General features: G+C 48.6%; 1 protein-coding gene across 1 annotated transcript in view; it reads left to right on the forward strand.

The window, feature by feature from the left end:
• Positions 1-378: 378 nt before the first annotated feature.
• The window catches only part of Smu1 (Smu1 spliceosomal factor), a 189081-nt gene continuing 174540 nt past the window's right edge, over positions 379-14919 (forward strand). Inside the window, exon 1 of the mRNA XM_068356315.1 lies at positions 379-560. Within this exon, the coding sequence (XP_068212416.1) occupies positions 535-560 (26 nt within the window). The 5' untranslated portion in view covers positions 379-534. The remainder of the gene's footprint in view (positions 561-14919) is intronic.

Below are 14919 nucleotides of genomic sequence, written 5' to 3' on the forward strand. Positions count from 1 at the left end.
TGAACTTTCCTCCATGCCTTTGTAGTACTTTTGGTAGACCAATATTATAGATACAGAATAAGATTGGGTCTAATTCACTCCCTTGAGGTACCCATTTATCTAATGGTTGATATGATGAAAAATAGCTTCCAATTTACACACCGTAGTTTCTGTCAACCAAATAGTGTTTCATGTATTCAAAAGTTTGATCTCTAATACTGATCGACCGTAGATAATTTGGTAGCAGTTCACACACAACTGTATCAAAAGCAGATGTCAGGATGCCTGAAAACTTTAAATCAATCAATCAATCATTTGTATCAAAAGCAGCAACTAAGATCAAATAATATTAAAATGCCACATTTGTTTTCCTCCATCATTACCAGCAGAGCAAGAAGAAGAAGTTACAGCAAAACATCAACAAACGTTCTCCGAATGTCGGCTTGCTGCTTGCTTGTTGTCTTACGTCTTACCAACCGTTGTCATCTTAAAAATCATTAGTTGATGAAATAGATAATATATTTTGGAGATTGAGTTGTGGGGAGCCTCTTCAAGATGTCCATAGAGATAGAATCAGCGGAGTAAGTAACCCAGTGTAGTCTGTACGGAAATCCCTAGCTTGAGGATACACTCAGGCACACTTCTTTATGCTTTCTTCTCCTCTTGTTTTGTTAAAGTTTTTATAGTTTATTAAGGAAATATTTATTTTAATGTTGTTACTGTTCTTAGAATATTCTATTTTACCTTGTTTCCTTTCCTCACACTAGGCTATTTTCCCTGTTGGAGCCCCTGGGCTTATAGCATCCTGCTTTTTCAACTAGGGTTGTGGCCTAGCAAGTAATAATAATAATAATGATACAAGTCGAGACAATCATATTTTGGGATGTGTGTAGGATGGCGGCCAACTGCATGTATGATAGCGGCCGCCTTATTTTCAACTTTATCGGAAACTTGTATAGAATATTAACTGTTCAGAATGTTATAAATATCCAGGGTAAGTACTTACTATACCGATATACAAAGATTTTGAAAACCATCTAATTCGACGTGAAATTTATAAGTCGAACGAGCTCTGTACCTTGCCACGCAGTTTCTCGCTCCCATAGTTCCTAGAATTCCCTATAGATGACGTTCTGATCGAATCAACAGCGCCATAGCGGCGGAATTCTGAATTATTAATCGTCCGCGGCAATTTGAAACGACCCAATGGGACCCCACTTGACCTGGGGATTAACTAGGATTAACTTTTTCACCCAATCATAACTCATTTTTTCTAAAATTCAAATACGGAAACGGGAGCACCCATCGAGGGTCGGAAATGCTCATTCTTTACCAACGCGGCGCGATGGCAACTAACCAGTGTGTAGATACTTGTGAATCTTTTTTCAATTCAGTCAATCCTAGTATGTTGAGGATTATGAACTTTACAACAAGTGCTGAGTTTACAAAATATTTATATAAAATGGGACTTTTAGGCGACTTTTCCGGCATTTGTGCAAAATGTCATATCGGTGAAATGCGCTACAAGTATGATGGAAAATCGGCGAATAGTGGAAAAGCTAAGTTTTTTTGGCGTTGTTCATATAGTTATTGCCGAAAGAAGATCGCCCCTAACCACGGTAGCTTTTTTTCACGATCAAAGCTACCGTACGAAGATATGTTTGTTATATTAGCAAGTTTTATTTATGGTTTTTCTCAGAACCAGATTCTCCCTATGTACAAAAAGTTTGCCTCTCACACACTAGTTGATTGGTACAACTTCTGTCGCGACGTGTGTGCGGACATCTTAGTGATGGACAGTAAAAAAATTGGCGGACCAGGACATATCGTCGAGATAGACGAGAGTAAATTCGGAAAAAGAAAATATAACGTTGGCAGCAAGGTCGATGGCAAATGGGTGTTCGGCGGGATTGACTGGGAAACACGTGAGACTTTTTTCAGGGTTGTCGAGGATCGTTCGGAAAAGACATTGCTCCCGATATTATTAGAGTGCGTCCATCCCGAAACTACAATAATTTCGGACTGTTGGAAGGCCTATAATAATATCAAGGATCAATTTCTTCAACACAAAACTGTTAATCATAGCATTAACTTTGTGAGTCCAAAAGATCCCAGTGTGCACACCAATACAATCGAATCACAGTGGCGAGTACTAAAAAGATCTGTTCTACCGAAATTCGGTACCCAGAAACATTTATACGAAAGCTACTTTGCGATGTATATAATTCAAAAACGTTATTTGGTCGGTAAGGGGTGTAGACTGAAGGCATTCCTGGAATTAGTTAAACGTGTTTATCCGCTCAATACCCACGATTCTGATTCCGAAAGTCCTGGTCCGTCCCAACACCCGTCCCCTCCACAAAAAAAGGTGTCCCATCACCGTACATCTCCTAAAAGTGCCCCTCCAACGTGCCCTCCCCAAAAGAAGAAGAAGTTGTCTCTCGGCAGAAAGCCAATACCAGTTGAAGACTCGGACTTCAGTGACTTTGAATAAGTAGGGGGCCGTTGTAGAGGTTACGAATAAACCCGCAAGCTGAACAGGAAATAATGTAAGTACAACCCTCTCCGTTTCTGGTTTGTGTGATCGCGGCCACATGTATGCATGATGTCGGCCGATTAAGAATAGGCAAGTGTAAGGGGGGTCGCAGGGGGGCGGTAGCCCCCCCGTTTAGGTGTTTAAGAATAATTATACGGCTATGTATGGGGGGTCGCAGGGGGGCGTTAGCCCCCCCGTTAAGGAGAGACACGTGTTGTAGGTAAGGTTAGGTGGGCCCATTCAGGTTAGGCAGTGTTCTATTCTAGAGTTTTGGCAGAACATTCTGTTGTAGAACAACGGCCACGTCTTACGAAGGGTTAGAAAACAGGAAGAAATTCCCGTTTTCTATGTCCGCGGGAGGACCTGGCCGCTGATCTACAAAGGCTCCCATATTTTTGCTATAGACTATAGTTTGATATTAAGAATTGGGACTTTAAGTATTTGAAGTTTTACCCTGGTTGGTTTAGGTTACGGTCCCAATGACATTTCTCATTTTAAGGTTCCCTCACAGGGAAACCCTACGTCTTACAGGACATGCAAGACATCTGAAAGACTAAACACAGTATTAAGGTTTTCAAGAAGTACGGAAGAATTATTGTTTTCTGAATGCTTCGATAACGTGGATCTGACAATAAATCCGGAATAACGTGTAATACTTTAAATACTTAAGAATGTGTACGACAATCAGATCTGGTAGGTAAATATTTACTGTATCACAACATTCCCCATGATGAATAGATATTTTCTGGTGTAATTACAGGACCCGATGCGAGTAATTTAGGGAGGAATCCATATTTTTCAAATTATAGACATTTCAAAACTACAGAATTTTTAGAGTATCTGAAAAATCATATTTTAAAAGGGAAATAAACATAAGAACACTAGGTAACCTGAGGTTCCTAACCTAGGCGCCATATCTTCACTCTATATACCTACTGTGGATCATTATCCTATATACCTACTGTTGGATGCTATGCCTTCCAGCTTTTCACTTTAGTCTTGTCAGATTTTCGGTGATCAATCTACTTTACTTCTTTGAGGGCTGCTTTTTTGGTCTTATACTGCAGGGGAACCCCACTCTCTGCAGGACCTTTACAGTTATTTTATTATATGAATTCCATGCCATTCAGCATTTCACATAGCGTATTGTGTGTTTATTGTTAAATCTACTCTATAGAATCACTTAAGATAACAAGAAAGTCTTCAGTTTCCTCTTGAAAGCCTTAATATCTTCAGTCTTTTGGATGTCTAATGGGAGCATATGCTATATTCTTGGGGTCGTATATTTGAATGCTAAGCGCTAGAACATACAGTAGACATATATCTTGGTTCCAATAATTTGAGATAGTAACTATTCTTGTGTCAACACGATTTGTTGGCTGCACAATACACATTCTCTAGATGTTTTGGACGTTTGGTTCTGATAACTTGATGGGTTATTGTACATATTTTCAACTTGGTTCTTGCTTTAATAGGCAGCCAATGTAAATCAATTAGTATAGGAATGATCCTTTCTTTGGGTGGAACACCTTTCTTCAGTCTTGCTGCTCTGTTTTATTATTTGATCCGTAACTGGAATACAAACCTACACTATTTATTTAGGGGTATTACTTTCGGCAAAGCTGAAATGACGAGCCATTGAAATTTAGCAAGGGTTAACTACCCATATCACTATTTAGTGGGGATGGGGGGGAAGCTTGCTACTGCTTCCACTCACACATCGGTGATTTAGCTCTCTTTGCCTTTGGCTTGGATGGTGTACGGTTGTTGCCATTATTCATCCTTCGCCGTTATTATTGGACTGCCATTAATTCTTTTGTCCTTTCTTTTTGTGTTAGGACATATTGACTTCTGCAACCATGCACACTTGCCCTGGACTTGATGGTCGGCCTTGTGTAACCTCCTTTTGTTCCGTAACTGAAATACAAACCACGCTATTTACATGGGGTAATTACTTCGGCGTAGCTGAATGACGAGCCATAAAGTTTTAACGAGGGTTTCCTACCCCACCACTAGTTAGCGGGGGGGGGGGGGGGGGGGTAGGGAGGGGTAGCTAGCTACCCCTCCCCCCTCACACACACTGGTGATTAACTCACTTTACTTTTGGCTCGGAGAGACGACAGACCTGTCAGCTCTCTGTTGACTGCCATAATCTTGTTTGCTTTTTCTTTTCAGTGTGTGTGTGAAGTTGGCCTCTATTACTCGTTATGCGTACGTGCCCTGGACTTCCCGGCCGCCCTTGTGGGACCTTTATGTCGGCCGTGGACACGGATCCTCACTCCTTATGCCCTCAGTGTAGGGGCCATCGGTGTGATAGGTCTAACTTGTGCATTGAGTGTAGGGAGTGGTCTACCTACCAGTGGGAGAGGTTTGCCCGGCGACGTAAGAAGAAGGCTAAGAGGGATCTTTCTCTTTCCGAGGCTTCTCGGAAGAGAGAAAATCCCAGGTCTTCTTCTTCCGCCGCCCTTTCCTCCTCCGAAGCTCCCGCTCGAGCGGCCTCTTGGCGAGTGGTAGCGTGGACCGTAACGTTGTTTATGTCATTAACCGATCCCGTGCTGAGGGAGAGGTCGTTGCCTCCCATAGCGAGGCGGCTGCCCCTTCCCCCTCGGAGGAGGTAGTTGTTTCTAATAATGATCTTTTTCAGCTTTGGGCTTCCTTGGGGCTGCAGGGTTCGCCCTCCAAGGAAGTCCTGTTTGAGATGATCAAACGAGGTGCGGCCGCCGAACAATCGTCAACTTCAGCGGAGATAGATCCTCTGTCTGTGGTTGACGTTGTTGTGTCGGAAACATCCCATGGGTCTGGCCAAATGCCCGTTCCTGTGGCTGCGGTAGCGGAAGGCTCTGTCTCCCCCTCCGTACATACTTCGAGGGAGGAGCTTAGTCCCACGGTCTCTCCTTCCGGTGAAACTCCCTCTCGGGGGAGTTCTCTGGTAGAGACTCCTCTTCGGAGGCCCATTGATGGTCAGCTTGCTGATCCCACGGCCCCTCGTGGGCGTATAAGGCGGAAGGCTCGTCCTCCCCTTCGCCGTAGAGGCCTTCCTTCCCCCTTTAAAGGGGGTAGGAGGCGCCTCTTCGGCTCGTCGTCACCACAGTCCTCTGCGGAAGAGACGACTCGCCGCTCTCCTGTCCTGCCAGCTACCAACCTAGACCTTTCCGGGGATCGTTCGCGATCCCCTTCGGAGGATGGTCGTCTTTCGGGACAAGGTGACCTGTCACCCAGACCTTCTACATCCAAAGCTGCTGACGCGCTTTACGCGCCACCTGAGACTGCCTCTGCGCAATCTCCAGGCCCTTCGGGGCCTCAGGGACTTGAGTGCGAAACTGCGCCTCTCGACCCTAAGCGTAAGGCCCCGACTGCGCACCCGCCTGCTGTTGCTCCTGTTGTTCCTGACATAGCGCCTCGGCGCTCACCCTTAGGCGTTCGCGCCGCTGTTCCTGTTACGCGCCAGGGTTCCCCTGTGCGCCCACGCCTTTCGGCGCCCCGTCGCCCTCCAGCAGTTTCTGAAGTAGCGCGCAAGCGCCCAGTTGCGCAGACGCGCCCTGCTCCTGATATAACGCCGCCGCGCTCACATGCGCACACACGGCCAGTTCCTGATATGGCGCCTACGCGTCCACCGATGCCCCAGCGGCCTCCTGCGCCCACGCGCCCCTCAGTTCCTGTTTTATCGCGTGCGGTCCAGGAGGTTCCTGAGTTGGCGCACAGGCGCCCTCAGGTTCCTGCGGACTCGTTGCGCTCCTCGGGGTATAAACGCGACACGCGTCCACGCGCAATTCCAGTTCCAGCGCTCACGCGCACTCCAACGCGCCCACGTGTCGCCTTGGACCCATCACGCCCACCTAGGGAGATTCGCGATACACGTCCGCGCGCAGTTCTTGCACCAGCGCCCACGCGCTCTCCAACGCGACCACGCGTCGCGGTGACTCAGCGCGTTGCCTCAGAGGTTTCCAAGTCAGCGCACGGGCGCTCATGGCCGCCTCTGGGACCGCACAAGTCTGCTACAAACACGATCGCGCACGACGCTCCACTATCGCGCCCTGTTCCTGCTACACGCCCCGTTCCTGTATTTAAGACAACTATGGTTGCCCAACTAACTCCAGAGCGCCCTCACGCGGCTCGCGCCGCGCGGCCTCCGCAGCAGGGCAGCCCGGTGAGACCAAACCCTGATGTGCGCTATGCGCGCCCACGATCGCCAGCGCTACTAGCGCGCCCACAGGCGAGTAGGCCGGTCCTTGCAGACCGGCGCCAAACCTCTCGCGACCCGGCTCCAGCGCTAACGCGCTCTCTGCCAGTTCTTCCGGACACGCGCTCAGGCGCCCCCGTTATCTCGCGCCAGGTCGCTGCGCGCCCGCGCATTCTGCCTCCTCCTGTTCCAGCTCCTGATCGCCGCACGCCTACACCATCGCCTACGTTCTCTCGCGACCATGTTCCCGCTCAAGCTGCTGCGCGCCCACGCGTCCGCTCTGTCGCCAGCTCGCCATCTCTCCTGATCATCTACCTGCGCGCCATCGCGCCTGCCCCCTCTGGGTGCGCGCGATTTTCCAGCATTGCGCCATCCATCCACGCGCGACCCTGATCTGGGCCCGATACACGACCCCCAGCGCGATCGCCGAGAGGCGGACTCTTCCTTGTTGCGCTCCCCTCCCCGCAAGCGCAGATCAGCGTGCTCGTCAGAGGGGTAGCGCTCCCCGGACAGGTCTAGGGATTCTTCTCTTTCAGCCCTGCAGGCGAACCCTCGTTTGTCGACTCCTCCTAGGGATCCCTCGATCCCCTTCCCTCCTGAGAGAGTGTCAGACAGCAGCCCTGGTTCGGCACCATACTCAGAGCTCTCGTGCAGGCAATTAAACCAGCCCTCTCTGATTCGGGTCGCAAGCCAGGGGCAGCTTCCTCCCCCCTGAAGAGGAAGAGAGGAGTCTCTCGTGGATCCTCCTCCGAGGCCTATTCTGTCCCCGCGCAGATCCTTACGCAAGGCTCCTACTCCCCCTCAGACCTTCTCGGCCTTTCCTGCGGAGGAGGATTATCCCTCCCCAGGAGAGTCGGTCGAGCAGGAATACTCCCCCATCGCACCAATGGAGGAGGTCCCTCCTCTTCCCGAGAGGTCTCCTCGTCCTGAGGTGGAGAAGGACCTGCCTTCTTCGCTTCTCGAGTCCTGTATCCCGCCCAGAAGGGAGCCTAAGGACTCTAAGACGATTCCCAAATCGTCAGCTAGGATCAGGCAGGAACAGTCTAGAGCCGTCGAGGATGCCCACGTGTCCCCCCAGGAAGAGCCCCTGGGGACGGGAGACTTCGCTGCAAGTCCGTCAGGAGGAGAGCACCAGGAGTCAGAACATGCGTTCTGGCAAGTCCTATCCCTCATGAGGAACCTTAATGGGATCCCAGACCCTGAGGTCCCACCTCGTGAAGGGAAGGACACGGTTCTGGATCGCGTCTGTGGCACTCAGAAACCCTCTAGGGCCAGTGCAGCTTTTCCCTGGTCCCAAGGGATGAAGAGTGCCAGGGACAAGATTGAGGGCCAGCTCGCTGAGCTTGCCTCCTCCAGTAGATCGAGTGCCGGGAATAAGTTCCTCCCGCCTCCTCGAGTCCATCAGAGGAGGTACTTTGAGATCCTCGAGGAGTCTTTGCTGAGTCTTCCCTTGCATCACTCCGTGGAAGAACTCACAGGGGGAGTCCCTCTTGAGAGACTCTCCAACCGGCACGTGTCCTTCTCAGCCACTGAGATCCAGAGCCAGGAGAAGGTCATCAAGTGCACCATGCAGGTGACTTCATGGCTCGACATCTGGCTGGGGTCTCTGGGCATCCTGGTGCGGTCCGAGGACCTCTCCAAAGAAAGCACCAGGAAGGCGCTGGAAACCTTTCTTCTCTCGGGCACACGGACCATTGAGTTTCTGTCCCACCAAGTCTCGAGCTTGTGGGCCAACACGATCCTCAAGCGCTGGGACGCTGTGGCCGAGAGGTTCCACCATAAGGTTCCCAGTGCGGAGTCTAGCAGACACTCACTGCCGAGAGGTGGTGGAAATCCAACCAGGATTCCCTCATCCATAGGGCCCTGACATCGAGGCCCTACAAGCCTCCTGCAGCCTAGCAGCCCCGTCTTGCCAAGGACACAAAGAAGACGACTGTCGCAGCGAAGCCCAAGGTGTCTAAGCCCTTTCCTGCCAAGAGCAGGAGGGGCAAGAAGTCCTCCAGGGGAGGCAAAAACCCTAGAGGTACCAGCCGAGGCCGGAAGTGCTATTGGCAATCCCCCTGCATGTCCACCAGTGGGGGGATGCCTTCAGAGTTGTGCAGCAAGGTGGCAGCAACTCGGGGCGGATGCCTGGACGATCTCCGTGATCTCTCTAGGGTATTGCGTCCTGTTCACAGTATCTCTACCTCCCCTGACAGCGAATCCAGTGTCGTTGAGATCTTTTGCCATGGGATCAGCGAAGGGGCAGGCCCTCCGGGCCGAAGTCCAGACCTTGTTGGAGAAGGATGCTCTCCAGGAGGTCGTGGACGGGTCACCAGGCTTCTACAGTCAACTCTTTCTTGTGAGAAAGGTGTCTGGAGGTTGGAGACCAGTCATTGACCTCTCGACCCTGAACGGGTTTGTCAAGCAGACTCCGTTCAGCATGGAGACGGCAGAAACGGTCAGGCTTGCAGTGAGACCACGAGACTTCATGTGCACACTGGACCTGAAGGACGCGTACTTCCAGATCCCAATCCATCCGTCTTCTAGGAAGTACCTGAGATTTTGCCTAGACAACAAGATCTACCAGTTCAAGGTGCTGTGTTTCGGTCTCTCCACAGCTCCTCAAGTGTTCACCAGAGTCTTCACCATCATCTCTTCATGGGCTCACAGGATCGGCATCCGTCTCCTCTGTTATCTGGACGACTGGCTGATCCTAGCAGACTCGGCGGCATCCCTTCTTCGCCACCGAGACAGGCTCCTCGAAGTTTGCCAAGATCTGGGGATAGTGGTAAACCTCGAGAAATCCTCTCTGCAGCCCTCTCAGAAACTGATATATCTAGGAATGGTCATAGACACCAATCTCCACAAAGCCTTCCCATCAGACGAAAGGATAGCAAGGCTGAGGAGGGTTGCGAAACCTTTCCTCAATCGAGAAGAACTCCCAGCCCAATCGTGGCTTCGTCTCCTCGGCACCTCTCCTCCCTGACCCGTCTCGTTCCCAACAGTCGCCTCAGAATGAGATCCCTTCAGTGGCGACAAGTCTCGGTGGAGTCAAGGACTCGATTCCCCGGACATCCTGATCCCCATGGGATCTGCGGAACGAGCAGACCCCGGGTGGTGGGTGGCAGACGAGAACCTATGAAAGGGAGTGGATCTTCTCGTCCCTTCCCGGGATTTGATGCTGTTTTCGGACGCATCAAACAAAGGGTGGGGGGCCCACGTTCTGAACCACAGGACCTCAGGCCTGTGGTCAGAATCAGAAAAGTACCTTCACATAAACCTGCTAGAGATGAAGACCGTATTCCTGGCTTTTCAGAAGTTCCACCAAGTCCTGGCGGGCCACTCGGTGGTGGTGATGAGCGACAACACCACGGTCATGGCTTATATCAACAAGCAGGGAGGTACCTTTTCGGAACAGCTATCCCATCTTGCAGTAGAGATCCTGAGATGGTCCAAAGTCCACTCGATATCACTAGCGGCTCGCTTCATTCCAGGCAAGAGGAATGTGTTCGCCGACAGTCTGAGCAGAGCGACGCAGATAGTGAGTACCGATTGGTCTTTGGATCCTCAGATAGCCAACAAAGTCCTGACTTTGTGGGGTTCCCTGACGGTGGACCTGTTCGCTACGGCGTTGAACATCAAGCTCCCGCTGTACTACTCCCCAGTCCCGGACCCCAAGGCCCTCTGGCAAGATGCCTTCCAACAACGGTGGAACAACGTCGATGTGTACGGCTTTCCCCCGTTCTGTCTGATGATGAGGGTACTCAACAAGACCAGAACATCGGTCAATCTCTCGATGACCTTGATAGCTCCGCTATGTCATCATGCAGAGTGGTTCCTGGATCTTCTGCAGCTCCTCACGGAGATCCCGAGGGAGCTCCCTCCACGCCGCGAGCTACTCAAACAACCACACTCCAACATCTTCCACAAAGCCGTAGCTTCGCTTCGGCTTCACGCCTGGAGACTATCCAGCATCTCCTCACAGAGAGAGGATTTTCGCAACAAGTTGCGGAAAGGATGTCTGGCCACCTGCGCAGGTCATCCGCAGGAGTCTACCAGGCGAAGTGGCGAGTTTTCTGTGGTTGGTGCCGAGGAAGGGGTATCTCTCCCCTCGATGCCACTTTACCAGCAATAGCGGAGTTCCTTGTGTATCTGAGGGAAGAAATGCGCCTTTCAGTCTCGGCAGTGAAAGGCTATCGCTCAGCCTTAAGTCTTGCCTTCAGGCTCAAAGGAATGGACATTTCCTCCTCTTCTCATACGGAGTTACGAACTTACCTGCCCTCAGTCGGAAGTGAGACCTCCTCCTTGGAATGTGGTTCGAGTTCTCAGGTCTCTTAAGAGACTTCCCTACGAACCATTACGCCAGGCTTCTGATCGCCACCTTACCTGGAAGACGGTGTTCCTGCTAGCCTTGGCATCGGCCAAGCGAGTCAGCAAACTTCATGGTCTCTCATACGACGTCGCCCATTCAAGGGGTTGGGGGGAGGTAGCGTTCAGCTTCGTCCCTGAGTTTGTGGCTAAGACTCAGAACCCGGGAGTGCCGGACCCTAGGTTCGACTCCTTCCAGGTTTCGAGTCTTCGTTCTGTAACAGATGACCCAGACCTTCTCCTACTGTGCCCAGTCAGGAGTCTGAGGTTGTATCTTAAAAGAACAGCTGCAGTCCGCCCCCAGGTGCGAGCTTTGTTCGTGAGCACCGGGGAAACGAAGAGGAGGGTCACCAGGAATACCATCTCAGCCTGGATTCGCAAGGTAATCCATCTGGCCTTGAGTTCTGACCCTCCTCCGTCACGTCGCCCTAGGGCGCATGATGTCAGGGGCGTGGCTACGTCCATGGCCTTCAAAAAGAACTTTTCGGGGACGCAGGTCCTGCAAGCTGGGGTGTGGAAGCGTCAGACCACCTTCACGGCCCACTACCTGCAAGACGTGACACACAGGAGGCTCGATACGTTCTCTATCGCCCCTGTGGTGGCTGCACAACAGCGGGTCTAACCTCAGGCTCCTAATTGGACAAGTACCAGAAGGTTGAGGGCATTGTTACCCTTTTCTTTTCTTCATCCTCTCCTCCCTTGGAGAGAAACAGCATCCTGGATCCTTTGCACAGCTGACCTCGAACCTTTGCAGGTAAGCCATGTTCCCTTTTGTTTCTAGTATTAAGTTGTAATACAGTGAACCCTCGCTACTTCGCGGTTCGACAATCGCGGATTCACCACTTCGCGGGGTTTTTCCATAACCCATATATATATACATATCGCGGATTTTCCGGAAATTTCGAAAATACCGCAATATCTGAAGACCCCAAATACGATATTTCGTTACCTGTAATTCCATTAATATTGTAATTAGTAATATCTGCTCTTACTGATTGTTCATTGCATTACATATGACATATAATTAAGCACAGAAAGAAATAAAACACGAAAAGAGAATGTGATCATACGATAATTCAGTACTGTATACAGTACGTAGTAAAATTAAATCGAACATGAAACGCAAATCAGATGCAGTCATACCATATTAGAATGGTGTGTACTGTAATGGATATGCTTCTTTTCCATGAATCTTTTGTATGTATACGTACGTAGTACTGCATCCAATAATATTCTTTGTTGCAAAAATCACATTTCGAATAAGCGTACGAGAGAGAGAGAGAGAGAGAGAGAGAGAGAGAGAGAGAGAGAGAGAGAGAGAGAGAGAGAGAGAGAGAGAGAGAGAGAGGCGTAAAATAGCGTACGTAAAGCTGTATTATTATTATTGTTATTATTATTATTATTGTTGTTGTTGTTAATAAAATTATTATTGTTATTATTATCATTATTATTATTATTATTACTGTACAGTATTATTATCATTATTTATTATTATTACGGTATTGTACTTAATCTACGTACGTTCAGTATGCGCGGGGCATCTTCTATGAGTAGGTAACCAACGCATCATAGTACTGTAAGACGGGTTGTGATTGGTTCAAGCGCTGATAGATGACGAATCAGAAGTTTTGTAATCTAGCCTCTGATTGGTGTTTTGACCGCTTCTCCAACCCGCAGCATCTCTTTCCGCGGTCGCTTTGTCTCCCGCTGTATCGCTGTGTTGACGTTGTTAATTGTGAACTTTAATCTGTGCTGTGCGTGACTGTTTTAAGTTGAACTTTTTGTTGAACTTTCTGTTAAACCCTACTGTACAATGCCTCCCAAGCCTTCTGCTTCTACTAAGGCTGGTAGTGAGCCTAAACAGCACCGAAAGATGATGACGATTGCTGAGAAGGTGACGCTTCTCGATACTATGTTAAAAGACAGTAGAAGTTACGCGGCCGCAGACCTCGAAGACCTGACGAAATCGGGCAGTGAAGACAGTGAAACACAGGAAGAGATCCAAGAAAATGTCGAAGAAACGGTCTTAACATTAGAACGGCTTGCCAAGCTCTGCAAGCTTGCGAATGAGGTGAAAGAAATGTCGCAAGAGTGGGACGAGGATATGGTTCGTTCTGTACAATTCTGCACCAAGATCGATGAACACATGGCTCCCTACAGGATGCTCTTGCGAAAAAAGAAGCAGCGGCAGCAACTTCCGATCACAATGCCCTCAGAAGAAATTGAAGAAGTGTCTCAGGAAGAAGTTGAAGAGGTGTCCCAGGAAAAGACACCTCCGTCTGAAGAGACGTAAAATACTATTATTGGCTGCACAGTAGAAGACATCATCAGCTTCATCATCATCATTTCTACTGTGCAGCAAATTCATCGCCATCATCATTCAAGTTTTTCTTGAACTTCTTTCGTGGTGAGTACAGTAACAATCTTTATTTTTTACTTAAACATTTTAATATTTGTGCCTGTTTTATAGTTTAGTACTGTATGCATTAAGTTAAAGGGAAGGTTTTAAAAGCCTATCATATTTTTTTTGTTTAAAATTTACATTTACGTACGTAAAACAATCTCTCTCTCTCTCTCTCTCTCTCTACCTCTCTCTCTCTCTCTCTCTCTCTCTCTCTCTCTCTCTCTCTCTCTCTCTCTCTCTCTCTCTCTCTCTCTCTCTCTCGTAAATTGTTTTCCTGCTTTGCTACGTACAGTATGTACTGTATGATTTTATATAGATACGGTAAATAATATTTGTAATAACATATTTTCTAAAAGCTTTTACTGTAAATATCATTATTTATTACTTTCATCATGCGCGTTAAATGCCTTCTTTGTTCTGAGCGTGGTTGTTTACTGAGCGTACTTTATGACGCCGTCGTTTCAGGCGGCATCATAAAGAAAAACATTTCATTTGGAAGTCCTAAGGAAAATTAAGTAAAACATTGGTAATAACAAAATCAACATACTGTATACATCAATATAATCGATGCAAAAACTAACCTATACATATATGTGTACAGTACACTAAATGAGTTTGTTTCTTCATTATGATCAGAGATAAACGTAAACAAAACATTGGTTGCCATTTTTTATCGTGCTTTTTAGGTGTTTAGGAAACGCATGATATAAAATCGCCTTTAATATTTGTGCCTGTTTTAGTTTAGGGTACTGTAGTACATGCATTAAGTGTTCTGTACATTAAAGGGTAGTTTGTTAACAGTACTACGTACAAGGGAAGGTTTTAAAAGTCCGAATATACATGTTAAATAAATAGGTAAATATGATGTCACTACTTCGCGGATTTTCACCTATCGCGCCCGCGTCTGGAACCTATCTACCGCGATAAACGAGGGTTCATTGTACTGTCATGTCCCCATACCCTGACGAGGTGGTATTGGGAAAGTCCTAGCCTAGATATCCATCTGAAAAGCTCCAGGTCAACTTCCTAGGACGTGTCACTGCTCACCTTCACACACAACTTACGTAGGCCGCAGCAGTCTCACAACTGCCTGCGAGGTGCAGGGGCCCCGGACCCTTGAGTTTCTCTATGAACTCGGGTTCGGGGCCCCCGGGCAAGCCAAAGCCAGTATGGCAGGGGACTTACCTCCCTTCCTAAGGGTTAAGTCACCCCATGTAAATAGCGTGGTTTGTAATTCAGTTAAGGAACAAATGACAAATTTGTAGATAATTTGTATTTTTCCTAACTACAGTATACAAACCTTAGCTATTTACAGTTATGTTTCCGCCAGCCCTGTCCCCCAAGATAAGTCCTACCTCTAAGTAAAGTGAGTTAATCACCGGTGTGTGTGAGGGGGGAGGGGTAGCTAGCTACCCCTCCCTACCCCCCGCTAATTAGCGGTGGGGTAGGAAACCCTCGTTAAAACTTTAT

Source organism: Palaemon carinicauda, chromosome 32 (assembly GCF_036898095.1).
Source record: "Palaemon carinicauda isolate YSFRI2023 chromosome 32, ASM3689809v2, whole genome shotgun sequence".
NCBI lineage: Eukaryota > Metazoa > Arthropoda > Malacostraca > Decapoda > Palaemonidae > Palaemon > Palaemon carinicauda.